The 27,710-nt window shown below is 44.1% G+C and overlaps 1 protein-coding gene across 1 annotated transcript in view; it reads right to left on the reverse strand.

Annotated features, from left to right (window-relative positions):
- The window catches only part of Dock4 (dedicator of cytokinesis 4), a 392,500-nt gene that overhangs the window by 35,057 nt on the left and 329,733 nt on the right, over positions 1 to 27,710 (reverse strand). The window contains 7 exon segments of the mRNA XM_087911826.1: positions 2,792 to 2,940; positions 11,810 to 11,903; positions 15,995 to 16,055; positions 16,874 to 16,969; positions 17,114 to 17,140; positions 21,486 to 21,571; positions 24,585 to 24,733. Of these exon segments, the coding sequence (XP_087767952.1) occupies positions 2,792 to 2,940; positions 11,810 to 11,903; positions 15,995 to 16,055; positions 16,874 to 16,969; positions 17,114 to 17,140; positions 21,486 to 21,571; positions 24,585 to 24,733 (662 nt within the window).

The following is a 27,710-nucleotide window of genomic DNA, read 5'->3' on the forward strand; positions in this document are numbered from 1 at the left end:
ACGGCTGTACACAGGTGCTCAGTGCTCAGGAGGGAATTACTGATCCCTACAGCCCAATAGCTCACGTGTGGCACCCTGGACTTTTTGCTTGCCTTGCATGTGCTTACAGACTGTGAGGGCCACTGGATTCTGGTTAGGTCAGTATGTCATTTTCAGAAGAAATGTTTAAATTTAGCCATCGAGCATACTATCAATGAAGTTTTCTTCAAAGTCCTGGACCATCAGTCAGTATTTGTGGTTTTAGGGCCATACAACCCTTGCCACAATTATTTGATTCATCTATTATCATCTGAAATTGGTATCGTTATGAGTGGGAGTCTGTGGACACAAAGGCAAATCTCACATAGTTTACAGACATCTCATAGTAGCAATAATCTTTTCATTTCTTTCAACCATTTAAGAGGTAAAAGTAATTTATAGACTACAGGTATAGACAGCTGATAGTGGCTGACCACCCTGACCTACAGCACAGACTTCTGGGGATGGGCCAATTCATGAGATTTTGAAAGAGCATACTGATGAATCAACCCTGGTTATCAATGGGGTGACAGATGTCACATCCAGGTCACCTACAGAGACCCACATCCAGATAATATGCAGAAATTGAGAGATGTTGAAAAACTCAATCCTAAGTGGATGTCTCCATCAAATCCCTCCCCTCAGGCCTCAGGGAACTCTGCAGCAGAGGAGGCAGAAAAAGTATAAGAGCCAGAGGGGGCGGAGGACACCAAGGAAACAGGGCCATCTAAATACAACAGGACAGATGCACAGATGAACTCGCAGGGACTGAGGCAGCACGCACAGGGCCACACATGTACCAGATGGGGCTCTAGAGTTGACAGAAGTAGGCACAGGGCTCCACCCCTAACCCAGAAGCCATCTCCAACTGATAGCCACTTGCAAATGAAAATTTAGTTTTCTCCAAGGCATCCAACTGGGGAAACAAACTAGTAAGCAGGTCCCACACCCAGCAGTAGATGGCTGAGAACAAACTCTGTGACATCTTTGGAGGTTCTTTGTCTCATAACGTTGTGTAAGGGCTTCCTCCCCTCCCTGTTGTGGAGTATTACTTTAACTATATAAAAGTGTGTTAGATTTGTTTATGATGCATTCATTTAACTATGCAAAGTTATTTATGTTTTATTTTATGCTTTAATTTTATCCTCTGTCCCTTCCTCTCTCTCTCTGTATATTATGGCTTCCAGTTTTGTGTTTTTATGGAATTCATGAGTACGTAAACATGTGGCACCCGGCATCCATATTTGTTCCTTGTGCTTGTTTCCTTCTGTTTGTTTGTTTGCTCCTTTTCTGGTGTGTTTTTAGCATATTATAAGATAATATTCCCTTAGCAGCCTGTTTGCTTTCTAATGAGAGACAATGAGGATGTATCTGGAGGGTAGGGGATGTAGGGAGGAACCAGGAGGAGTAGTGGGAAGGAAATATACAATCGGAATGTGTATACGTGTGTGTCTGTGTGTGTGTGTGTGTGTGTGTGTACTATTTTCAATAAAAGAAAAATGATACAGTTTAAAGTACAGGTGAATTTTTTTATAGTAGGAGGGAACAAAGACACTTAGGTTGGTATTTGTGTCAAGTCCTATTACTGTGGTTAGATAAATAAGAAAGGAGAACCTGAGAGAAGCAATTCACTTGCACCAAAATATTAGGCAGTCCCAGCTGTGTTCTCTAGAGAAAGGACAGCCACTTGCTGTATTTAACACTCTGCTTAACCCCTGTGACTTGGAAGAGAGAGCTAAGGCACCCAAATCAAACAAACACTGGTGTTCAGATTCATAGTCTTTAAAAATTGTCGCAGCCCCTGACGTGGAACGGGAAGGAGTGAGACACTAAAGTGCATGACGTCAGTGTGGGGACCCCCAGCATTACAAACTTTCCTAACTGTACTAAGGGTGCTACAAACTTCCTCAATAAGTTCAGTCTCCTTCATCTTACCTTAAAAATAAACACAGAACAGCAAGTGCCTTCCAGTTATGCGAGGAGGCAGAGGGAGAGAGTTTTTCAGAGAACAAATGGCAGATCGCTAGGGTCTGAATATTGTGTTGTGTTCCCCAAAATTCCTCAACTGAAATCCCAACACCTTAAGTATTAGGAGGCAGGGCCATGGCAGATGATTAGGTCATAAGGGACTTAGTACCCTTTAAAAATTAGGTTTCTCAGTGTCAACTACTTTTCTGTCACGTGAGGACACGGAGGAGACACCATTCGTGAGGAAGTCGGCCACACACTACATCCTCGGAGGCCTTGACCTTAGTGCCATCAGCCTCCAAAACAGTGACAAAGAAGTAAATACATTTCTGTTGCTTCTAAGTCACCCAGTGTGTGTGTGTGTGTGTGTGTGTGTGTGTGTGTGTGTATGTGTACTCGCGCACACGCACACATACTACAACACGTGGGAATCAGAGGATGACCTGCAGAAGTCTGTTCTTTCCTTCTGTATATGATTGATGGGGACTGGACTCAAGTCCTCGCATGTATCAGCAGGTGCCCTTACCAAGTGAGCTCCCCGTCTATATATGTTGGTAGAGTGGATGGAGTGGACTAAGACAGCGTTACTACTTTAAGGTTAGTGTCAGCCAAAGGGCGATCCAGAGCTTGGGCACTCGGGAATTTCCCAGAGGTCTCATGACAGACCTACTTAATCAGACTATCTAGGGCTGGTCCTGGAAACTTCATCTTAACAAGTTCTGGGTGCTTCTGTCTAACGCAGTCTGTGGGGACCCCGCTGGAGAAGGAGGGAACACGGAGAGCACGGGTTGCCAGGGCTGCGTACTTTGCCTCTGTCGAAGTTCTGGACGATGGTGAGGTGCAGGTGCTCCTTGCGCTGCCATTCTGTCTGCATGGGGTAGGTCAGGAACTCCCTGAGGGGCCGGTCAGACCACTCCAACAGCTCGTCATACAACAGGAGGGTGTAGGCGGCCTCTGCATGGCAGGGGAGAGGACAGGACGTCAGTCAGGGCTCAGAACCATTAGGGATAGCTTCCCAAACTCAAAACTTAGCTCTGAATTTCATAACGTAGCAGAAAAAATGTCAGCGACACAGGAAGGAACGAGTTAGCGAATGGCGACTTCCCTTGGTGACAGAATCAGCAGAGATCTGGACAGAATCTTTGGGTTTCTATTATTTTTTGTTTCTCCCTTGTTTTTAGTTCTCCTTGTTACAACACTCGCATGCTTTGGGCATGATAAACCTGTTCAAGGAAGTCACGTTAGAGCCGATTCAAAGATGTAGCGTGGACATGCCATTACAAACAAGGACAATTCCTAAGTATGTCTCTTGGAGACTAGGAGACATCAAAGGCAAGCTAGCTAACTAACCACTAACTGTGCTGCCCAGTCTTATATCACCATGACACTCGCCAGACTCATTTTGGAAGGGGAAACCCAACTCAGAAAATGATCCCGGCAAATGGGCTTGTAGACAGAAGTTGACTGAGAATTTGATGTGGGAGGACCCACCTCACTCTGGGCAGCACTGCCCTTGGGTGAGGGTGCTTTGGATGGTGTAAGAATCAGGCTGAGCAAGGCACGGGGAACAAAGCAGTATGCGGCTCCCCTCCGTAGCTTCTGCGCCAGCTCTGCCTCTAGTCCCTGCCCTGACTTCCTTGTCTGCGATGTGAGCGTGAAGGAAATTCTCTCCTCACCAACTTGTCATTACTCCAGCAAGAGAAGCCCTCACTGAGGAGCTAACAAACCGGCTAATTAAGGGCTGCACACTTGAATCTGGAGCACAGGGCAGTGATTAAAAATGTCGTCAGAATTCAGAAAGCGGCATGAAAGCCAGAGAAAGCCGAATGAAGGCAAAAAGTAACACCAAACCAAGCACCTGCCTCAGAGCGGGCACAGGTGAGGCACTGGATGGAGGGCATGCATGGGGGACTGGGGAGGGGCAGGTAACTGACACATGGACTAAGTGATAAGACCCTCCGGACTGAACCCACAAAGGCCTCCTATGTATCCTTGGTAGGCCCAGAACTTGCTATGTAGATCAGGTTGGCCTTAAACTCAGAGACAGACCTGTCCCTGTCTCCTGAGTGCTGGGATTAAAGGCATGCACCACCATGACTGGCGGCTGGCTTCACAAGTTTCAGTAAAGGCACTGAAACCACGGGGTGTTGGGCCTGACTGGATTTGCTGCAGAAACAGGCAAATGACTTTCCACACACACAGGGAGAAACGGCATGCAGACGTGACAGGTACGGGGCGTATTTAATGTACTGCTTGCCACTTGGCAGGTTGCTTCTTTCCTAAATAAAAACCCTAACCCAATAGGAATAATAATAAAAACAAGAACACATGATCATAGATAAATGGGTATAATAAATTGCCTTCAAAAACTTAACAGCCAACTCATTTTCTTAACTGAAGGAAAATGCCCAACCCTTACGTTACAACCCCATGTAACTGCCATACCTCCTATCTCTCCACAGCTGCAATAGGAGGTTTAAACACAATATAAACATATGGTGAGTCTTTTTCCCCTTCACTTATTGGACTGAAGCTAACTACACCCCAACTCCCCAAGACAGTGACCCGAGGTCTCCTCTAGCCCTATGATCCGGCCATTTCCACACATCGAACAGCGAGGTACAAAAAGCGTAGGCCCCCATCACTCGGCTTTTGCCCCTTACACATAGATAGCCGTGAGACAAGGCCTCCAGCCTTTCCCCTCGCCTGTGACCTCGGTGAACATAAGCAATCTCCTGGTGCGATGTTTTGCAAGTTTTTGTGATGCAGCCCCACTCTCCTCTCCTCCTGGAGTATGTACCCTGCCTTCCCTCAGTGCAAGTGACCAAGCTGCTCTCCCGATAAACAAGCAGCTAAAATGATACATTTAGAGTTTTTTTTTTTTTTCTGGGGGAGGGTTGCTAACCATCATCTCCATCCCTGTATTTCAGGGCAAACGGACTCAGCCATTGTGGCTTTTAAAAAGCCTGGGTAGCTGCTGGGCTCCCAGGTTTCAGAGTTGATGCCTTTGGGCTCCATAATCAGGTTTTGAGGAATAAAATGAGATGTATCTTGGTCCAGGGAGAGCCAGGCACAAAGAAGCTGTCCACAGAGGGCTTGCTTGGGTACTTGCTGGCCTTCTCCTTGTGGGGATTAAACGTGAGCTGGGCAGGGTTTTCACTAAGGGTGGAAATGGGTGGACACGGACGCAATTGCACCAAGAGAGGCTGCCATGGCAGACTGCGCTAGCCAGGCGGGAAGCAGAAGCTCACGGCAGACTGCACTCGCTGGCTGCGTGGGAGCCAGAAGTTCATTTCAGGGACTGTGCTGTACCCTGAAGAAGTGTCTAGCCAACTGTGTCCCCTCCTCGGACCATGCGGAGCTACACCAACTGGCCCCAGAGTCTGTTTCTTCAAGCCTGGGTAACTCCTATGTTCTTTTCATGACTTGATGGAGGAGGGTTATCTGTCTATTGTGTTATTTTCATTGGTCAATAAAGAGACTGCCTTGGCCCCTTGATAGGACAGAAAGTTAGGTAGGCGGAGTAAACAGAACAGAATGCTGGGAAGAGGGAATTGAGGCAGACGCCATGGAGCCAGCCACCAGGTTAGACATGCTGAATCTTTCCCGGTAAGCCACACCTCATGGTGTGATACAGATGATTAGAAATGGGTTAATCAAGATGTGAGAGTTAGCCAGTAACTAACTCTGTAGAGATAATGGGCCAGGCAGTATTTAAATGAATACAACTTATGTGTTATTATTTCTGGGGCTAAGCTAGCTGTGTGGGAGCCGGGCAGGATGAAAAGCAGGCCTGCCCGCAGCTCCTCACTACAATGACTGACTTCTGGGGCCGTCACCCTTGCTTCTCCCATTTCTTTTCCCTTTCTCAGCACTGGGGTAGCTGGAAGTCCCAGCGAATAATGGAGCTAGTCTCAGGATTAAGAGAATAAGGGAGCTAGTCTCAGGATTAAGAGAATGAAGGCACAGAGATGCCATGGAATGACACAAAGGGTTCTGAAAGTCAGAGTCATAGAAAGAGAGCAGGAGGAACGGAGAGTTCCTGTTGAACAGGCAAAGTGTTTCAGTTGAGGAAGCCAAGGAAAGTTCTAGAAATCGATGGTGATGTGCATAAATGGAACACTTACAAGTGGTTACAGTGACTGATTGGTGGTGGTGCAGAGCTTTAACCCTAGTGCTCAGGAGACAGAGGCAGGAGGATCTCTGTGAGTTTGGGGCCAGCCTGGTCTACAGAGTGAGTTCCAGGACAGACAGGGATACACAGAGAAACCCTTTCTCAGAAAAACTAAAAAAAAAAAAAAAAAGAAAAAAGAAAAAGCAAAACCTCTGAGATCCTTTACTGCTTCCTAGACATATCATCTTTAGAAGGCCAGGTGTAGGTGTAGCCTGGGAAAGGCTGAGAAAGGTGAGATGCTGACAGGTGGCAGAGGAAGCTGAGGAATGACCGTCGGCACTGCCGAGATGTCAATTCACAACTGCTTTGGAATGTGATCGGGCAAGCTGAGGGGGCATGCATGTTGAGGGCATTGCTGGACCTTCTGATCAATGGAAAGCATGCACACTTTTCAGGAGTGACCCACATAACACCCTTCGAGACTGACCTTGAACAATTTCCAGTGTTTCAGTGTGTGCTGTTCCAGGCTCACCTTTCTGTTCCCAGTGTTTCGGTGCACACTGTTCTAGGCTCACCTTTCTGTTCCCTGTGTTTCAGTGTGTGCTGTTCTAGGCTCACCTTTCTGTTCCCAGTGTTTCAGTGCGCACTGTTCTAGGCTCACCTTTCTGTTTCCAGTGTTTCAGTGTGCACTGTTCTAGGTTCACCTTTCTGTTCTTTGGGGGCTGATATGTATTGAAGAGGAAAGGATCCTAAGGGTCAATCTTCTAGAGTTTAAAATCATAAACCCAGTGCGCGGTTAATTAACCACAGGCCATTCCGTTCTTGTGACAGGTGTACAGGGAGAAAGGCAGTGTGCAAAAAGAAAACCAGAAGAATGGAGAAGAATGAGGAGTGTAAGGCAGCATTGCAGAAGGTTGCAGGAAGCTGAAACCATGTCTACAGGAAAAACACTTCATCCAGCAACTTCATTTTCTACCAGGCACACATAACTGAGGACCTTAGGAAAGAAGAAACTATTAAGGACGATGAGATGACTCAGCAGGTCAACGTTGTAATGTGCAAGCCTGGTGACCCAGGTTTGATTCCTGTAACCTTCGTAAAGGTGAGAGGGAGAACTGACTCCATAGGGTCTTCCTCTGACCCTATGTATTCCATGCCAGCGTGGGATACACGCCCATACACATACGTCATGCACACACACATAAATACATGGAGCAAACTGTCATACGGGAAAAGCACACATCACTGATGATTTGGGGACCATGGAACTGAGTATGTAAAGAAAAAGTATCCTGCTCTGGCATCTCAGACAAGTTACGTTTTGCTTGCAGAGAATCCAAACACATCTGTGCAGATGTGGAATAACGGCCCTTAGCTCGCTCGCTCGCTCTCAGTTCTCATTCTATTGATCTATTGATTGTTTTAAAGTAAAACAGTCTACTATACTGCATTGTTCCCTTCGTGTTTCAGGAGTTATCAGTACTGAGGGAAAACCTTCATAGCAGGAGCTAAAATGTAACTGACAAGTGCACTCATCGCAATGGATTTATTCCCAGGCTTTCTTCTAAGAGTTGACTAAGGACAAGAAACCATCACCTCTGTTGTCAAAGGATTCATCCTTAACTGGGATTACATATATACACAAAAACAAATATACACACACACACACAAGGTAAAATATAACCAGCAATAAAAAACAATGTTGTAAGTACTTTAAAATAGAGAATATGGGGCTGGAAAGATGGCTGGCTTGGTGGTTAGGAGTGCTTTCTGCTCTTGCAAAGGACCCTATTTTGGCTTCCAGCATAGGCATAAGGAAGTTCTTCAATTGCCCGTGACTCCAACTTCAGAGAATCCAATACTCATCTGGTCTCCTTGAGTACCCACACATATATGGCGCGCGCGCGCGCGCGCGCACACACACACACACCCACACACACACACCCCTGAACACAAAACAGAAGAGAATGGGGAAAGTGATGGAAAGATGGGTTCAGCCCATGGGTAAGAACAGCAGGAGCAGGTAAGGGAAACCGAAGGATGAGAAGCCCAGGACAGGGACTACTTCAGGAGAAAGAATCCATCGACCTCAGGACTCAACTCGGGGGAGATTAAAAAGAACCCTGAAGAGTATCCAGGTCTCTCGACTATAAACGGAAATGCTACTGAGACAGTACGACCAGCTAGAGGCACCAGAGACACTAGCAATACATTCAAATTCTAGAATTGTTACCAAAAAGATTTCTTAAAAACTGAGGGAAGGGCCAGAGTTGACGAATTCCCTGGAAGAAAAGTGGGGCAAAGGTGTCGATTTGTTGTTCGCAAACCCACAGAGAGGATTCTGGCTAAGTGTAGCAAGCCCCTTCCACTCTTTTCTAATGAGCACAAGAAAACACTTCACAGAATACATAAGGCAATTCTTAGAGGAGTTTGAAAAGTAATTAGGAGCAAACGGACCAGCTAGGAAAAGCCACACTTGAAGACCATCATAACATGTTCGGTTATCTACTTTTATTTCCCGCCTTTTATGTCTCCTATCTCAGACTTCCTGCGAATGGGATCAGATAACCACAGCTCCCAGAAGAGCTTTGCTCTTCCAGGGCTGGGAAAGGGCTTCTTGTGGCACAGAGCTCTTACACGCTCTGTCTTCACCCTCCTCTTCCAGCCTCAGCTCCACAGCCAGCCTCCTAAGGACCTGGAGTGCCTGTGCCAAGGTTAAGAGTGGGGAACCAAAGAGCACAAGGAGCTCAGGAAAGAGCTCTTCATTTTGTCTATGAAGTTTTGGGCCGATCTCCACGGTGCATAATTGTAAATCAGACCATGACTGACATACACAATGTACAATGGTATAGATCACAACTAAGGAGCTGAGACCCGTTCTGGGGGGGGGGGGTGCACATGCAGGAACTGGAGTAGTAGTTCAGAGGCCCTAAAGCTCAGACATTAAAATCACAACCCCCAGGAAGTGGTGCAGAACCTGAGGTTTAAATCTAACTGGACTGATTGCCAAAATTAAAAATATCAATTTTGACAGAATGCTGAATCTTGTAACATAATGTTCAAAAGGTCCAGGATGTAATCTAAAATTACTTGGCATTCAAGAAACCGGAGAACTAAATAACTATCCAAGGGAAAAAGCAATTAACAGATGCCAACCCCAAGATGACTCACATTTTGGAATCTTAGACTATGATGCAGCTATTGAAACCATGCCCCACATAGTAAATGTGAACACTCTCGAACAACTGAAAAGATGAATTCTTTGTATAGAAATGGAAACTGTGAGAAGGAAACAACAAAATGGAAATTTTTAGAATGGAATAATATGACAACAAAATAAACATTTTTACTGGAAAGGCTCGGTAGCCGAATGGAGATGGTAGAAGAGAATTGGTGGCTTGGGCATAGAGTAAAATTAACTCTCTGGTGTAAAGTTGTGGGGGGCATAAATGACAGGGTCCTGGGACTTAGGGGACAATGGCCAGAGGCCAAACACTCATTCCACTGCAGTCCCAAAAGAAAGGACTGGTATGTAAAATATATTTTGAGAAAATGATACATGCAACTTTTTCAAATCTGGTGAAGAGAATACAGTTATAGTTCAGAAGAGTTCAACAAACCTAAACACATTAAACTTAATGAAAAGCACACCATGTATGTCATAATCAAACCACCAAAGGTAAATACAAATTCTCAAAAGCAACCAGATGGGTCATTAAAGTAGTTGCCTACTTCTCGCCCAAAGCAGGGAGGCAAAGAGGCAACGCAACGGTAACACCTTTGAAGCATAAAAATAAAAGAACTATTCACTCAGAATTCTGACTCCAGCAAACAGGTTCCTCAGGGTTGAGGGTAAACTATGGTTGGGTCCAGGAATGTCCATCAAAGCACTGATGTGGGCGGTCCTTCTGTATATGTGTTGCTTTTATTGGTGGATGACTAAAGCTGTTTTGGCCAATGGCTTAGCAGAGTGAATCCAGGCAGGAAATCCGAACAGAGATAAAGAGAGAAAGTGGACGGAGTCAGGGAGATGCCGTGAAGCTGCCGAAGGAGGCCAACCCCGTGTTGATACAGATTAATAGACTGAGTTTGGGAGTTAACTCTGCAGTTAAGAGCACTTGCTGTTCTTCTGGACCTGAGTCCCATTCCCAGCACTCAGGTGAGGTGGCTCTCAACCACTTGCAAAAATTCCAGCTTCAAGGGAGATAACACCTTTTCTTGCTTCACCTATACACGGGTGGCATTCACTTGTGCACACAAACAGACATATAGAAATCTTTAACTCGAAGCTTGGCACCTACTTCCGTCAGTGTTTACAGAGAGCTGGCTGGGAACTGTGGGAGGTGGGGTTTGGTGGACGGGGTTAGGTTATAGGGTCATGCATGAAGGAAATCGTGAGGCTTCTTGTTGGGGTCTCTAGGGTCACAGCCATACCAGGAACAGCTAAGCTCTGCCTTGCCCTCTGCCCTTCCATCTCCCCAACCTCCTCTGCTACAAGTCCAGAAGCAACAGAGCCAACTGGCCACGCACCAAAGCCTCCAAAACGCGGAACCCCAACACACCTATCTTCTTTCTCAGCTGATTACTGTAGATGGTATGTTTCAGTAACAGAGAGGTGGCTAGTGCAAGAGGTGATAAAGTAGGAGAAAACGGAAGAGAATGCTTCACTGTCCTATCTTTTAAAAGCACTGGTTTCTTCAGGATAAACAGAAATGGGGAGGAAACGGAAAACTTCAGAGTCATGAAAGAGGCCCGTATCTTAGTAAACATAGTACACCTGAAAACTCTAAACTCCACCTGAGCCTGGCAGGCAAAGGTGACGACAGTACTTAGTGGGATTCCGAGTGAAGACCGATGCCACCCACGATACGCCACAGAATGGGAGGATACGGAGTTCTGGATGGTTAGAAAGATCCCTGCAGCATGAATTCTAATTGGTCTCAATAAAAGAAACTCAGAATCAGCTAGCAGGTGGAAGCTGAAGGATCAGAGAAGCAGAGCGGTCAGCCACTGGAGAGTTCTCACCTCTACCAATGCTCAGACGAACGGTGCGATCCTGTCTCTATGAATCCTCAGACTGCACGCTCAGACTGTACTCAAGCGTCTCCTCCCACCTTATAGTAATCTCTCCACCTGCCATATCACTCCTGCCTCCACCTCCCCAGTGCTGGGATTAAAGACATGGGATCCCAAGTCCTGGGACCACCTTTGGGTGAGTTCTGTTTCTCTTTTAGACAGGATCAATCTCATGTAGCCCAGGGTGGCCTTAACCTAACAGAGATCCGTCTGCCTCAGTCTCATCAGTGCTGGGATTAAAGGTGTGTGCCACCACTGCCTGGCCTCTATGGCTACCTAGTGGCTTAGCTCTGCACTCCGATCTTCAAGCCAGCTTTATTTGTTAGATCAAACAAAATATCCCTATAGATCCCATGCTTAAATTCAGACAGTAAAGCACAGGGTGCAAGTGTAATGTAAAGAGTTAGGGATGGACTTCATAATCCCAAGGGCAGCCTCCGAAAGACCATGCAAAGACAGAGTCAGAAATACAGTACTAAGAAACAGACATATAATTAAAATGCATCTTGATTTGGAAAGAGAAGTGCCTGAATCTTCCTCTCGAATTAGGGATGGCAGAGGAGTGACCATGTTTAATGCATTAGCTTAATGCTTTAGCTCACATCCCCCAATCTGAGTCCCAGGCAGAGTTACCTGTGAAGTTCTGCGCCTTGAGGTGCAGGTCGTAGAGCTTGTGGATGTAACGGATGTACATCTCCTCCTTGTTCAGCTCAGTCTTGTAGAAGTTCTGTGAAAAAGAACACACGCGTGGTGTTTCCTCAGCATGGGGGCCAACTAATACTTCCTCTCACTTTGCTAAAATTCTGTGTCTTCCCGGTCAGAAGTGATGCATGATCTCCTCCCACCCGACCCCCGGGAAGTATCTTTTTAATAATAAAGCGACGAGACGAAATGACAGCAGTTGACGTCCAGTCTGACACTACGTTAAAGATTATCTGGCAATTATTGGGTAAGATGGTAACTCTTGGGTTATACCAATGATTCAAATTTCTTCTTTTACTTTCTTTTTCATTTCCTTTTCTCTTAAGACACGGTTTTGGATGTCGCCCATACTGGCCTGGGACTCTCAAACTGACCCTCCTGCACTAGACGCCAGGAGCCGAAATGGCCACTGCACACCCTGCACTAGACGCCAGGAGCCGGAATGACCACTGTACCCCATGGTCTCTAGCACCCTTGTTTTTTCCATCATTTGCTCTCTGCTTAGCTGTCAGCTGGGCAGTCAACCTACTTAGCTAAAATATTAAAACTGTATCACACATCACCTGTATATCCAATATGATGAGGGGCAGCAAGGATATTTTTGATTTCACAGACATTTTTTTTCTAAAGAAAGAAGTCTCTAGGACATCAAGAAAGGATGTGTACACAATGCGAAGGAGGTTTTCTTGCCAGGCGTGGTGGTGCACGCCTTTTCTCCAGCAGAAGGCAGAGAGAGAGGATCTCTGAGTTTGAGGCCAGCCTGGTCTACATAATGAGTCCCTAGTCAGCCAGGGCTATATAGAGAGACCCTGTCTCAAAAAGTAAAACAAAGCAAAAGAAAACAGAAAAGCATTTTTCTTCCCTGGAAAATTTTTAAAAGAACAGATGAAAATATTTCTTATTGTTAAGGTACATTTCTAAATTGTGTTAATTTTCTCCCTTCCTTCCTTCCTTCTTTTCTTTTCTTTTCTTTTCTTTTCTTTTCTTTTCTTTTCTTTTCTTTTTTTTTGACGGGGTCTTATTATGTAGCCCTGGAACTTGTTATATAAACCCAGTTGGCCTCAAACTCCCAGATATCCACCTGCTTCTGCCTAGGATTATAGCATGCCTGGCAGTTGTATTCAGTTTTAATGTTTCTAGTTTATGTTTGAAACATAAAGACATCAAAAATTGTATTTCTGTTTATTATTATATAATGGGCTTATTGAAAATATTACATTAAATAACTAATTAAATTTTAATTAAAAAGTAATAGCTAATTAAATAACTCCAATTTTGACTTACCGGGCTATCTGAGCTGCAGGTACATTATGAAGTCCCTACTTCAGATCCACAAGCTCAAGCACTATTTATTGCTGTGGACTGATGCTTCCTTCTCCGTGTATGAAAGACACTGGCTAGTGCCAGGCAAGGGAAGCTTGGAAAACTGACTGTTTCTGAGGCAGAACATGCCAGGAATTCCGTAGGTTTCCATAGCTGCCGAGCCAGTCAGTGACCTAGGGATGCACCACAAAAGGCACTGTCTGCCCATGATCTGACTGGTGTCCATTCTTGAGCCCAAGGACTCTTCCACGACGCGGACACTGAGGTTGAGCTGACCGCGTTACTCCTTCCAAGCCTCACCATCTGCTCTCTCCTTTGCCTTTCACTTCCTGTCGATCCTGGCACTCTTTAGAAAGCCAAGTAAACAAAAGCTACTCAGACCTCCTTCATTATCACCGAAATCATCCTAATTAGCAGGAATTGTACCATAAACATATCTACCAACCCCACAGCAGGTCCGATGTTATTGAAGGGTGATTTGCTCTAACGGCTCTCTGGTAAGAAGCTGTGTTCTTTCAGAACAAAAACAAGCGATCACTCTGGAAATGAATATTGCTCCTTAAGAACAAGAAAGCCAGCATCTCCTCAGCCAGCAGAGGACAATCTCACATATGCCTGCTAAAAATTAGAACGTGGAGAACAAGATAATAATTACAATTCCTCCTGCTAGTCATGTCAAATATGCACTGTCACCAACTGCACACTGGAGTTACATTCAACTCGCATCCCAGCAGACAGAGGCAGCCTGAACAGGCTCTGCCGCTGACCTCATAGGAAGCGGTACCGGGGAGAACCATATTGCTACCAGAAAACATCAGAAGCTTTCCATATGGAGTAGGAGCTAAAGAGATTAGCTTCAAAGTGATAGGTTTGGGGTTTTTTAACAAGTATTCTTGTGCTAGTTCAAAACTGCGACAGCTTCCAAGATGCTCGCGTTCTCTGCTCTTTGTCACTCCCAAGTTGACACGGGGTCAGGGTCAAGTGATTACTACAGGTCTCTGATTTATGGGGTTCCTGTCTTATTCCTATTAGGAGACAAGGAGGAACACAGGGGAGAGCATCCATTCTTCTATGAGAGGAAAGGGCTACCTGTGTTGGACAAGTTGAGGAGATGACACTAAGGGCTGCATTCTTGGGTTCACCCCCAAAGAAACGACGTTTGGAGAGGAGGTGAGGATGACAGAAGAGGACCCTTAGGAAACAGGGAAACGTTTTGCTTTGAGGTTGTTTATGAGCCTTTGTGTCTGGAGCTTAACCCCAGTGTGCCAGGGATAGCCAGGGCTAAGGATCCAAACTGCAGCTCACAGAGCATGCGGCATACAAGCAAGGGCCTGGAAAAGGCTGTGGTCCCTAATTGTGGTGGAAGATAGACAAAAGGTGGTGAGAAAATGGGAGGCTGAGCAGAGGGAAGGATGCACAAGCTGAGAAAGGAGAGGCAAATGGTTAGCAGTATAGTGGATGGGCTGATGGCCAGGCCACTGTCGGTACTAAGAAGTACACCAGCGTGAATGTGACACGCCCGCAGAGCATGCTCAGGTCTCGCTATTTTCAGGGACTGGTAACTGAGATAGAGATATAACGATTAATTAAAAATGAGAAGGAAGAGGGGGTGTGATAAAGAAAGGCAAGGTTATAAACTCAGGAGAGCAGGCTAGTCAAAAACTGGGCAACAGAATGATGGGCAGGGGAAACTTCAGAGATTTGAAAAGGGTCTGAGAGGAATTAGTAAAGCACAGTGAAAAGAAGCCAATGGATTTCAAGGTGCAGGCAGAGTTCAGCTGCCAGGGCTTCAGGATGTTCGGGTGCAGGCAGAATCCAGCTGCAGAGGCTTCAGGATGTCAGGGTGCAGGCAGAGCCCAGCTGCCAGGGCTTCAGGATGTTGCGGCAAGAATGCCAACAACAGCACAAGGGTTTAGAACAGACAGCCAAGCTTCATGTGTTCTCAGAAACACCAGGAAAAAAAAGCGTGACAGTCACAGTGGAAGATGTCGCTCTTCTTCAATTCCAAATGAGTTGAAGGAAATTACCAGTTTGCCATATAGCAAAATACCAAAGTTAATGTCCAATGTATGATTATTCTTTTGTGGTGAGAAACTATTCTATTCAATAATAAGGCAGATGACACTTCTTATAAATTTTGGTTGGTCTAGAGTAATTGTGGTTTAGACTATTCAAATATATGTATATATACATACTACTTAATTTTACCCTAAAGAAGTATTTGTCCTGCATGATAAATCATACGGTCATCTGGTTGTAATGCAACTCTTGACAACAGGGCGATTATGAATTCAGTCTGTAAAGAGGCTAGTGGGTGAAACTTAACGTATATTAGACAGAAAACTTTCCTTAGATAGAGAAGCGCTCAGGAACTGGCTATTAAAATGTAGGAAAACTGTGAGGATGGGGGAGCAGAGAGGAAACGCTCGACAGAGAAATAAAGGGACCTCCATTTGGACACTGTGCTCCTCCCAGACAAGCAACTGGACTGAGTGCAGTCAGCAATTCACCCAGGGAGGACAGCAGCCTCAGCCCCTCTGTGAGGCCACTGAAGTCTGCCACTGCCACCAGCCCAGCCCACAGCAGGAACATCCCGCAATGGTCCAAACCGAGGACTGACTTTCTGGGCTTTATTCAACCTAAAGCTCACTGTCTTCCTTTTCAAAACATTTTTACATTTTGGTAAGAAACATCCTGGAAAAGGGCACACATTCGAGATCAAACAAAAAGTTGGTATTTCTGCGGAGAACAGCAAAGGTTAGGGGGACGGGAGAGAGAGTCCGGGTTACTAACCAGAAGGCTAACTGTGCAGCCAATCTTTTTGCCATCCACTTCTCCCATTTTCATGCAGTCCCTGAAAACAGAGAGCAAGAGTCACAGTCAGGACTTCCTTTCACGTGGAAAACAGAGTTTGTTCTGTGGCGTCTGGTGTGGGCGTCGGTGAGGTGTTGTCAGAGATCTGATTGTGTGGAGTCACGGGAAGGCTACTGGGGGGTAGGTCTAGGATGGGGCGGGGAGCAGAGACTGACCCTGAGTCGCAGAGTCTGCTGAGGACATCACGTGCACCTCAAGGACGCTTACACTTATCAGAGGTGTAAAGGGAGCCAGTCAGAATGACCAGAGACTGTGAGGAGGGGAGTGCTGTTCTTCAAATAAGAGAGAACCAGCATGCACACAACTGGCAGAGCCTGCTCTACAGGCAAGATGAACGAAAATAACAATAAATCGTAGTCGGGAAGGATAAGAGTGTGGAAGCCCCCCTTTAAAGAGCACAGCACATTAACACAACCCCTCCCCCATTCCTGTGTTTAGTCTAAACATGAACTCTAGATCTTCACCCTGTTTGGACCACTGGAAATTTTTAAGTGGGGGAGTCAAAATACCCAAAGATGTTTTCTTTTCTTTTCCTTCTGTTTCTGAGGACAGTCAAGGACTCTGAGAACTCTTTCAACTCAACAGGACTTTGAAAGAATTATCAAAACCAGAGCTAAACAAACAAGGAAACAACACACACCAAAGCCAGATTCAAAACCCCAAACAAGCCGGTTTCAAGTCCAAGTGCTGATTAGCAAGTCTTGGAATGATTAGCTCAAGTGGAATACTAATTATAGTTCAACTCTTTGAGCTTTCAGCTAGAACAGAGTCTATCTGGAATCTTAAGCGGCAGCTTACCTGTAGTCTAACAACCTCTCCATCAGCCGAGTGACAGTGGCAATTAGTGAGACGCCACTTTCCCTCCATGTTTCCCGCTCAATTTTCTTTAGTAGACTGGAAAAGAAAGAACCCAGGGCATTTTCAACATTTATTTTTATCAGTCACCATGACAACCATTTTACTTTCATCAGTACCTTAAATGCCTTAGCAACCACGGCAACATCTCACAAGTAGCACAATTTGCAAACAATGTCTTACCTAGGGTAGGGACCAAATAGTGGAATTCTAATCCGGGAAGCATTGACAAAGCAAATCGATTTTCAGATTATCCAAGTCATACAATATGAACACATGCAAGTAATCATGCTTTCAGATACACGCCAGCACCTCACAGCTCAAAGACATTTTCCCCTAGCTGCTGTTAGGCTGACAGAGACTGGTGCCTTGCCACGGTAAACAACAACGCGGAAGCGATCACAGGAGTCCCTCCAAGTTTACTTCTAAGTAAAGAGCTGGCTTTAGCCCCGTAGAAAATGTTTTCCTACCTCTCCGTGGAATGCATCTTCACCCAAGCAATTCTGCTGCAATGCAACCGCTACAGGAAAAGCCTTGTGCAGACGGTATGACGTTTTGCGTTTTTCTCCCTTCCCTTAACATTTGCCCACTCAATACATATTGTACTATCTGTGCACTCACTCAACGGGTTCATTCACTTGGCCATTAATCACAGAGGATTTCCTAAGCGGTTGTTATAGCAGACTGATGACAAGTGCCCGAGCCACGGCTCTCCTCCTACATCTCTCCTAATCCTAAACACCTTGGAGCAGAGGCACGGTGTCAACACAAACAATGAGAGCCATCATGATGAGGACCTGATTGGCTTTCACTCCTCTCTGCAAATCAACAGCGTACTTGGTGAAGGCTTCCCAACTGAACTTCCCCCAAAATAAAAGAACATAAGTGTGTGGCATCAGCGTACTTCCTTACCCCTCCTATTTCAGTGATCGTCATTTCTGTCCAAAACCTTTATTCTCTTGCATATTAATTTCAAAAAGGAAGTGTCTGTGTATGCACATTTCTTATATGTATAATGTAACTATATCTTATCTCAGTTGCAAAAAAAACAGGAAAGGGGACTTATTTTGATAAAAGTCTATGGCTGTATTATCTTCCAATTTTCTTCCCTTCCCCACTTTTTTTTCTTGTTATTGTCAACCAAGTACCCAGTGTTCTGTCTTTTCTCTATGTCTGTTTTCGGTTGTATGATATGTTTTGCTGATTTTAAACTGTTATCTAGATTAAGAGTGGGCTGTTCAGAGGGAGACTACACACGGAAGGTGTGGGGCTTGCCCTTTCTGATCCTCCAGGAGAATCTTCTTAGTTTGTTTAAATAGATTTTCACTTAAAGCCTCTCAACGGCACCTGCTTAGAGTGGAAGGGGAGAACTGACATTGAACCAAGCTCTCACATCCTGCCAAATCATGCAGGATGCTGCAGAAATTTCCCCAAGTGACAGCCTACACCTCACATACTCAGAGGCCAAAAAACAAGCAACTCAAGTTAAGTAAGAATTCTAAAAATATACAGAGGCTTCATTTTTGACTCTCATTAGTCTGCAGCTTCCTGATATAGTCGGAAATCAGAGCTACAGCATCCTGCAGAAGAGGCGCTGCTCTGCCTCTGCATACCCTGCTCCCTTCAGTGACTCGGGACCAAATGTCAGGACCAAGTCTAGGGCCTCACTCATCTGCATCCTTAGCCAGGCTTATTCCTTCATTTGAGACTCCTTCCGCCTTTCCGCTCACCTGACACAACCTACTGTGGGACAGTGGTCTTGTACCCTGTAAAGATTTGTCACTTGTATTAGTTTAATAAAATGCTGATTGGCCAGTAGCCGGGCAGGAAGTATAGGCGGGGTGACCAGAATAGGAGAATTCTGGGAAGAGGAAAGGCTCAGTCTGTGGTTATCACCCAGATGCAGAGGAAGCAAGATAAGAATATCTCACTAATAAAAGGTACCAATCCACATGGCTGACACAGACAAGAATTGTGGGTTAATTTAAGATGTAAGAGTTAATAAGAAGCCTGAGCTAATATGCCAACCAGTTTATAATTTATGTAGACCTCTGCATGTTTTTTTGGGACTGAACAGCTGTGGATTGGGCGGGACAGAAACTTCTATCAATATAACCCAAGGAGGGTAGCAGCATAGGAAGGAATCATTCCAGATAACTTGAGTGGACCTGGTTTCTTTTCTCCTGGCCTGTCCCTGTGCTCTTGGGCTGGGAGTATCCCGAGAACCATCTCATAAGTAAGGGGCAGTTTATCACAAAGTTTTTCTGGGCTTTGCAATGGGCCTCTTCCATGAAATGGAGAGCAGGCAGGTCAGATCGCAGAACATCTGGATGACCTTGCTCACCGTGAAGGAAATGGGGCTGGACTGTGGTAGTTTGATTTTCAGTCTGTCTTTCCCTATCATACAAGGATAGGCTGAGAAGACTGTCCTGCCATAGACACTCACGGTGCTACAGAGCCAGCCTCCCAAATCCAAGCAGTGATGGGACAGGCAATCAGTGGGAATCATTTGGTGTTCTGCGGGATCGGAAAGAAGCAGAGCGTCTTCCGGGCTTCCTTCTTCTTGTTGAATTTTATGAAGTTTTAGACGTGAATTTAGAGCACAGGAACCTCTATTCAATAACATCATGCCTTCCTGATTCATAACATGTGCGGCACCTCACTGTGATGACACTAACTTGCTGGGTTTGTGCAAAAATAAAAGGACTTTATTCTTCCCTGAAATGCACCTATATTTTCACTTTCTTTTCCGGGACAAGATAGGAATGTGATTGAATTGTCACTTTAGATTTGTTTTAGTCCCAAGACGCTGACTATAAAAGCATTAGAAATATTTATAGCTTTTAAATTATTTATTTATATTATATTCTAGTAATAAGTTAAAAATCAACAAAATAATAAAAAATTCCATTGAACTAATCAGGTCCCTTAAATTAGCCCTAATTATAGAGGCTTAATATCTTAATTATTACTTTGATTCTAATGTCAAGGCACATCTTCTAGTTCAAAGTCATATTTATATAAAAGCAATCCAAACTGCAAGCTATCAGGCCCTTACTAAAGCAGATAAGAGGCACTAAAGAAAGAGAGCATGCATTTATTAATGCTATGAATTCATTATAAATAATTAATCACAAATCTCAAAAGGTTCATTCTACTGAACACTTCGGTAGTTTAGCTTTGTTCTAACCAAGGACCAGTAACCAAAATGAAAGCATCTTTCAAATATAACTTATTGTGTTGGATGAGGTTTTAATCAGAATTCTTGCTAAACTCCAACTGTCATGAAAGATAGACACTTTGTGCCCAAGAATGAATGAGGGTTTGGTGACTAATTAATAATAGTTTTGGTTTAATTTCAGATTCAAAAGAAAATGGCATTCAGGGTTCAGACTCTGTTCTGTCATTCACCACCACCATATGAAATCTCTGCAGCCCTTCCTGAATTTTCCTTTCTATAAAATTCTCCTGAAAGCTTCAGGAATGATTGTGAATCAGGCCAGCTAAAGACTCCCCAAACTACCAACCACAGACAGATAGCATCCTTAAAACACATACATTCATTTTCCACTGCTGCTCATTAACAATCCTATAATGAACTTGAATCTTGTGTTTGGTTATCAGTACCACTTAGGTAATGGTTGGACATAAATAAAAAAGCAAGTGTCTTTTATTTAGGGAAATATATTATTTTTGCACTCTAGAAAGAAATGCCCAAGTTCAGCAACATGATTTTCAATCTTAAAAGAAACCACATTATAGAAATACTAGGTTTGAAAATGACTAAGATCTGTAAGATCATAAAGAAAACAAATTCCAGCTGGGAAATCCCAAGTACTGTGATGTCCTCACACCTCAACTCTGGCTATGTGGACACAGTGAGTTGATACATAATACAAGGAATCCCTCCCATGACCGTGATCATAGTTGGGACGACCTCAAAGCCCCTTCACAGAACTCCATTCTTCTCCCTCTATTCTCCTTGCAAATCCCAAACACCGAAGTCACTAGAAATGACTTGCTTTGGTGACCTTATAATAGGAAGTATTTAGGAAGCATTTCACAATTTAATAATCCTGAGCAAATAGCTGGCATCTATGGTTAAAGCAGGTGTGGAGCATCAGGCACAAGCTAAGTTAATTGTTGAAACAGCAAATCAGCCAGGGTCATGCTTTGGAGAACACTGTATACAAATGTTATAATCACACCCTTTCTTCATCTCCCACTCACAAAGCTCCTTAGAACCATTATCTCGTAACAATGGTCTTATTTTTCCTGAAAATTATCAAGCATGGAAAGTATGCACTTTGTTATGCAACACAGACGGCCTGTCCTAATCTGAGGTTAAAATAAGGAGACGTGTCTCGTCATCAGCATAATAAGATCCACTTGCTAGAGTTAGGCAATTATCCTTTACTTCACTCTCTACGAACACAAAGCCTTCCTGTGTGACCCAAGCTGTCTCCGCGGCTCTCGTCTAGTGCGGTGCAGAACGGCTCAGGACTGACACCAGATGTCCTGAGCAGAACCTACTGGAGAGAAACACGCTACTCACATACTGTTGAAGAGCTCACGGTAGGTTTCGTCACCTTTGCCCTCCGACATCAGGCTATCCAGTTTGTCAATTAGCTTGGCTTCCACCTGAAATACACAAAATATTACTCTCTGTCCCCCCACTTCACGGGGAAGATTCATTTAGGCAAATTGGTATGTATTTTTTTTTTCTTATGGCAGGGAAAAAGCTGTAGTACACTTGGTAAAACTGACATTGTTTGCCATGGTTAACAGCAAGCCTCCCTACGGAATTCTAGGAGGCTGATTTTGATGCCGTTAACATGACTTCATATTCCCGCGTTGTTAGTTTTCCATGTTGCCAAAAACAGCATCTATCTATCTGTGATCCCGACATAAATGTTAGCAGCCTAATTTAAACATTTCAATTCCTTTTAAAAATATTTTCTTTTTATAAAGATTTATTTATTATGTGCAATATTCTGTTCCTGCATGTATGTCTACAGGCCAGAAGAGGGCATTATATCCCATTACAGATGGTTGTGAGTCACCATACGGTTGTTGGGAATTGAACTCAAGACCTCTAGAAGAATAGTCAGTGCTCTTAACCACTGAACCATCTCTCCAGCCCTCAATTTCTTTTTTAGGGACTATAAAAAACTGGCAAGTCCTAGTTCTTTTCTCTTTACATCACTATATCTGAGAACACCAGCAAACTAGCATGCCCAAATACATTAAATGAAATCTTTAGTGTGTTTTCGGTCTGTTTTCTTTCCTCAAACAGTTCGAGGTTGCGCTCAGTCTTCACTGAAGTCGAGAACTCATCCTCGCCCTGTGCAGATGGTAGACCCACAGAAATATCCTAAGTAAGCAGTAAGCAGCAGGCGAGAGAAAGGACATATTTCTTCAAAACTCTAGTCAAAACATTTACATTTTCAAGGATGTAAATCCTTTATAACTTGAATATCAGGAAGGGAACAATTTCCCTTCATCTATACGAGGCAAGAGGAGAGAGAAAATGGCAACCTTTAGGCAGAGTTAAAGTGATTCGGGCTTGGGATGAATACTCAACTTTGTCAAAGGACTGAGCTCAATTACCCCTTTAAGCCAGATGTCAATCAAGAGATAAAGATAAGGGAGAAGGAAAGTGGGTTCCCCTACCAAGCACAGTTTGTTCTCAGCCTTTCGCTCACCCATTAGCTTTCTTGAAAATAAATGTATAAACAGATACAAGTGAATTGCCCACACTTTTGGCAATAGGAAATAATCTATGCATGCAATCAAATTGCTTATAAGAGCTGGCAAGCATTTTCCTGAGGCTTGAAGATGGACTCATGTAGAGAGTGTGAAGGAGGGCCACAACCCGTGGGCAAGCAGGCTTGTGCCGCTGCTGTGTGAGCGCAGGCTTCTCCTCCTTCCCCCAACCTAGACCTGCAAAAGTGGCTGATTCTTTGCAGATCTAGCTTTGCAATGAGAATGTCTGTCTTTCCCCTAAACGGGAGCAGCCCTATTAGAACTTAAGTCAGTGCGGAATGATAGGTTCATCCCTTTGGAATTTCCTTTGTGAGATTTCCTCACTGTTCTCTCCTTCAAATTAATTTTCAATGCTCCAAGCAAAGAGCAATAAAACACACTGTGAGTCAAATGCTGAAAGCGAAGTCATTCACCAAACACAATGTGCAGACCACTGAGAGCTCAATGGTTTAAAGAATCATTAACCTTCCAATTCCTCTGAGCCGTGTCTGGCTGGGAGCAAACAACCCTCTGTAAATTCTTAAATACAGATCTGGTAAGGCAAGGAATTTTTTAGCTGAAAGAAATGAAATGGGTTCTCAAGGGTTTCCTGGAGGCACAGGACAACAGGAAGTCAGAGAGATGTTTCTAAGGGGATCAGGAAGGCAGAGAGATGTATCTTAAGTGAACAGGGAGCCAGAGGTATGTATCTAAGGTAAACAGGAAGTCAGAGAGATGTATCCAAGGTAAATAGTGGTGTAGGGAGGTCATCGATGTGTTGCTTTCATTGGTCAATTAATAAAGAAACTGCTCTTGCCTGAACTGTTGCATAAATTGGACACAGAGAACCTGCAGAGAGAGGACTGCTGAATTTGCCTAAAGGTGAGATGGTCTTTCGGTGTTCCTGATTCATGAAAGTCTGTGAGACATTCTGCAGGACACAGCAGATAGTGACTGAATTGCCTTTGAAATTTCCTTCTTCATGAAAATGTCTGATGGATACTATGGGCCTGTAGGCTGAAGATGGATGCCCCAATGGTACAAAAGAACTTTGGGTGATTGTACAGGCAGCGAGATGTCTCTGTCATTTTTAGAGTTTGGAATTTTCTTATTTCTTGTTTACTTAGGTAGTATTATATCCTTATGGAGTCTTTGATGGAGTTGAAGAATAAATAGATAGTTATAGTTTTCCTTTGTTATGATAAGAGACAAAATAGATATAAATATTGTAACTGTAATTCTCGCTTGATAACTGTTTTGTTATATGTAATTTTACTATGTTAAAGTGAAAGCCTTCCTTTTTTTTTAAACAGAAAAAGGGGAAATGGTGTAGGGAGGTCATCTATGTGTTGCTTCCATTGGACAATTAATAAAGAAACTGCTTGGCTTGATAGATCAGAACATAGGTAGGTGGGGTAGACAGAACTGAATTCTGGGAGAAGCAAAGCAGGGTCAGGAGAGCCGCTGCCATGAAGCTGCCAGGTCAGACATGCTGAATCTTTTGTGGTAAGCCATGAGCTCGTGGTGACATACAGATTATTAGAAATGAGTTGAATCAATATGTGAGAATTAGCCAATAAGAGGCTAGATATAATGGGCCAGGCAGTGTTTAAAAGAATACAGTTTCAATGTAATTATTTCGGGTAAAGCTAGCCCGGAGCCTGGCGGCAGGAAGTGACCCGCTGCTCCTATTTACAACAAAACAGGAAGCCAGAGAGATGTATCTAAGGTAAACAGGAAGCCAGAGAGATGTATCTGAGGCTCCATGGTGCCAGCAGGACAGGCTCACCTGGTTCTGAGTCCTCTGGACTCAGTGTTCATTTCCCCACTCAGGGCTATAGTGGAGGAAATTGGGAGGGGCAAAGGGAGGTGAGGCTCTCCATCCCTCCTGGTGAGCGCCACCGCCTACCTGTTTAAAGTTGCCGCTCCTCCTCTGCTCCCAGTCCATCATGTCATGAAAAATAGGAATCATGACGTTCCGAAGGTCTGGCTGGGGTATCAGGGTGACTTCGAGGAAAGGGCCAATCAGGGCAGGGATGAAGTGAAGTTTGTGTTCTCCTAAATAAGCAAAATATTTGCGTTTCAGCATATTTAGTCTTAATAAGATTTCAAAAAGATTACTATTTTAAAATTTAGTTAAAACAATGTCTATAGTTGGAAATACTCAACTATAATTTTATCCCCGGATAAGAAAATAACCCATGGCATACAATTAAAATGACAGAAACTGGAGTATTTTTTATTGTACTTTCTTGTAAAAAATTAGATGCTGTTATTAAAGGTGAGGCTGAAGAAAAACACAACTGAACTTTCCCAACATAATTCAGTGTGTGAAAGACAAGGTGTGACTACACAGGAGCATTTCACTACGTGAGAGGAGTCTGGAGAGATGCTTCAGAGGCTCAGATCATCAGAAGCCACATGGTGGCTCATAGCCTTCTATAACTGCAGTGCCAACGAGTTCAATGATTTCTAATGGCCTTTGTGGGTACCAGGTACACACAAGGTACATAGAAATAAAGGTAAGCAACACCTCTACCCCAACACACACACACACACACACACACACACACACACACACACACACACACACACAAATCTATACTATCTGAGAAACTATCCCTAAGGTAATCACAGCTGTTTTCTCTGAGTTGTAAAACTGCAAATTATACAAGAAAAACTGGATTCTATTAATTTTTTAAAGAAAAAGATAGCCTAAACAAAAGTCTAAAAGCAACCTCCTCAAAGCCTTCAACTATTTTCCAAAAAGATTAAAACATAATGATATTGAACTTCTACTGGCGTGCAATCAAATACTAAGTAGTCGTGATTCAGAGCAGAGGTGGCCAAGCAGCAGCAGGGACACAGTGGCGATACACAGGCTAGGCCTGAAGTCCATCAGTCTATGTTAAATTTCACAGAGAAGTTCCTATGTTGATAGTAACACAACGGCATGCCATTGATGATGCATTCTTTTTCTGTGTCACAGTTAGAAGCCGGTGATGCTGAGGCACGTCCCTAGAATGCCTAGAACAAGTTCAGAGGTCAGGCTGAAGGTGGCTGGCTTCACAAAGGACATCAATTTCCTCTTTAAGGACAAATCACAGCAATGTTTTTCTGATTTGTTCTAGGGCAGGGTTCTTACTCTTTCCTATGCTCAGTCATGCGCACTATCTCCTATCATGAAGAGACTCTCCCTACCCCAGAAACACAGAGGGAATACTACGTGGAGCTGAACATTTTAGTCTGTGAATACAAGCTGCAGTGTTTCCAGGGTACACCCGGGAGAGAACAGAGGTGTTCAAGATCTCCCCTATGTACCCCTTGATCCACAGTGGCCATAAACCCCTTTAGGTCTCTGCTTTCCTGGATAAGACACTATCTCCGCAAAATCAGATTCGTTCCATGATTATAAATAGAAGCAGAGGGAAAAACTGAAATGAGTACCTCTTTCCAGAATATGCTTTGGCAGGTGACAGATTACGAGTTTAGATCAGAGCTTGGAAATTTGGGGAGTCACAAGACAATAACAAGTACTTTCTTTTAGCATGGATATGTGCTTTATATTTGTTTCACTAGTTCCATCATTAATCTATTTTACTCAGGGGCTCAACAAATGGGAACGCCCATATTAATTGAGCACTCTATTGCTTACAAATGTAAAACATAACAAACATTGAGGCTACTATAGAGATGCAGATCTAGTATCAAGGACCATCAAGGATGATGGTCCAGCTCATTTGACCTAAGGAAACCAAAGAAAGATGCTTGGACAGGTGTTGTGGAATATTAGTTTAATTATGTAAAGATGTGTTACATTTGTTTATGCTACAGAGTATTACTTTAACCGTTTGTTTAATGATTTAAAGATGGGTTGCTGTTTCACCTTGCCTGCCTAAGACACCTGATTGGTCTAATAAAGAGCTGAATGGTCAACAGCTGGGCAGAGAAAGGATAGGCGGGGTTGGTGGTAGAGAGAACAAAGAGGATGAGGAATTTGGCTGGAAGGGAAGAGAGAGAGGAAAAGGAGAAGCCAGAGGTGAGCCAGGGAGGAAGCAAGAAAGTAAGACATAGAAAGGTGAAAAAAAAAAGCCCCAAGACAAACGTAGATAAAGAGAAACACACTAAATTAAGTTAGAAAAGCAGGCTAGAAACAAGCTGAGCTAAGGCTGGACACCCATAGCTAATAATCAGTCTCTGTGTCATGATTTGGGAGTGGTTAGTGGTTACAGACAGGCTGCTTCCCTGGGCTGGGGAATAAACAGCATCTGGCCTCATACATGAAGAGAAGGTCCACCTGGAAACATGGGCAGTCAGTCAGATCTGCACGTGTAGCAGAGGTCAGGAGAAATTGCCAATAGTGACCTGGTTTATATACCATATTGGATCGGAGAGGGGGTGTAACTCTTTAACTGTGTTAGTGTAGGTGCTTATTGGGAAAACTGATGATAGGTTATAGTACTTTGGCCCCCAAAATACCAGCCATGGTAATGGGGACAGGAGGCCAGATTTGACGGACATTCTCCTGGCCTAATTTTACTACTAAATGAGACCACCTTGGAGCAGGAGTAGAAACTAGTTTCAGATGGAGAAAGGACAACGCTTGAAAGCTTCTGCTTGAAGCCCTATTGAGACATTCTCATGTGCACAATACCCATCTACTCCCAAAAGTCAGATTTAGGGCTCAAGAGCCTTGCAGAATTGTCATCGATAAATAGGGATTGACATCATCGAATGAATGAGATCATTTAGGGAAAGAAAGAACGGGGGTGTGTGGGGGAGATCCTGAATACAGAAGTATAGGACAAGAGAAGGCACCAGCTAAAAAGATGGTGGGCTCCGTATGCTTCTAGTCAAGAGAAGACTTTTGGAACTCAAGAGGGACAAGAGCACCAAATGTGGTGACTCACTACTAATTTCAGCCAACACTTGCAAGCACTTGCTCCGTGGCAGGCGGGCTCTGGCCGCTTTCCATGAATAATTCCATTCATTTGTCATGACAACTCTAGACAGTAGGAACTGCCACCCCCAAAGA

This window comes from Myodes glareolus, chromosome 11 (genome assembly GCF_982192425.1).
Source record: "Myodes glareolus chromosome 11, mMyoGla1.1, whole genome shotgun sequence".
Lineage (NCBI taxonomy): Eukaryota > Metazoa > Chordata > Mammalia > Rodentia > Cricetidae > Myodes > Myodes glareolus.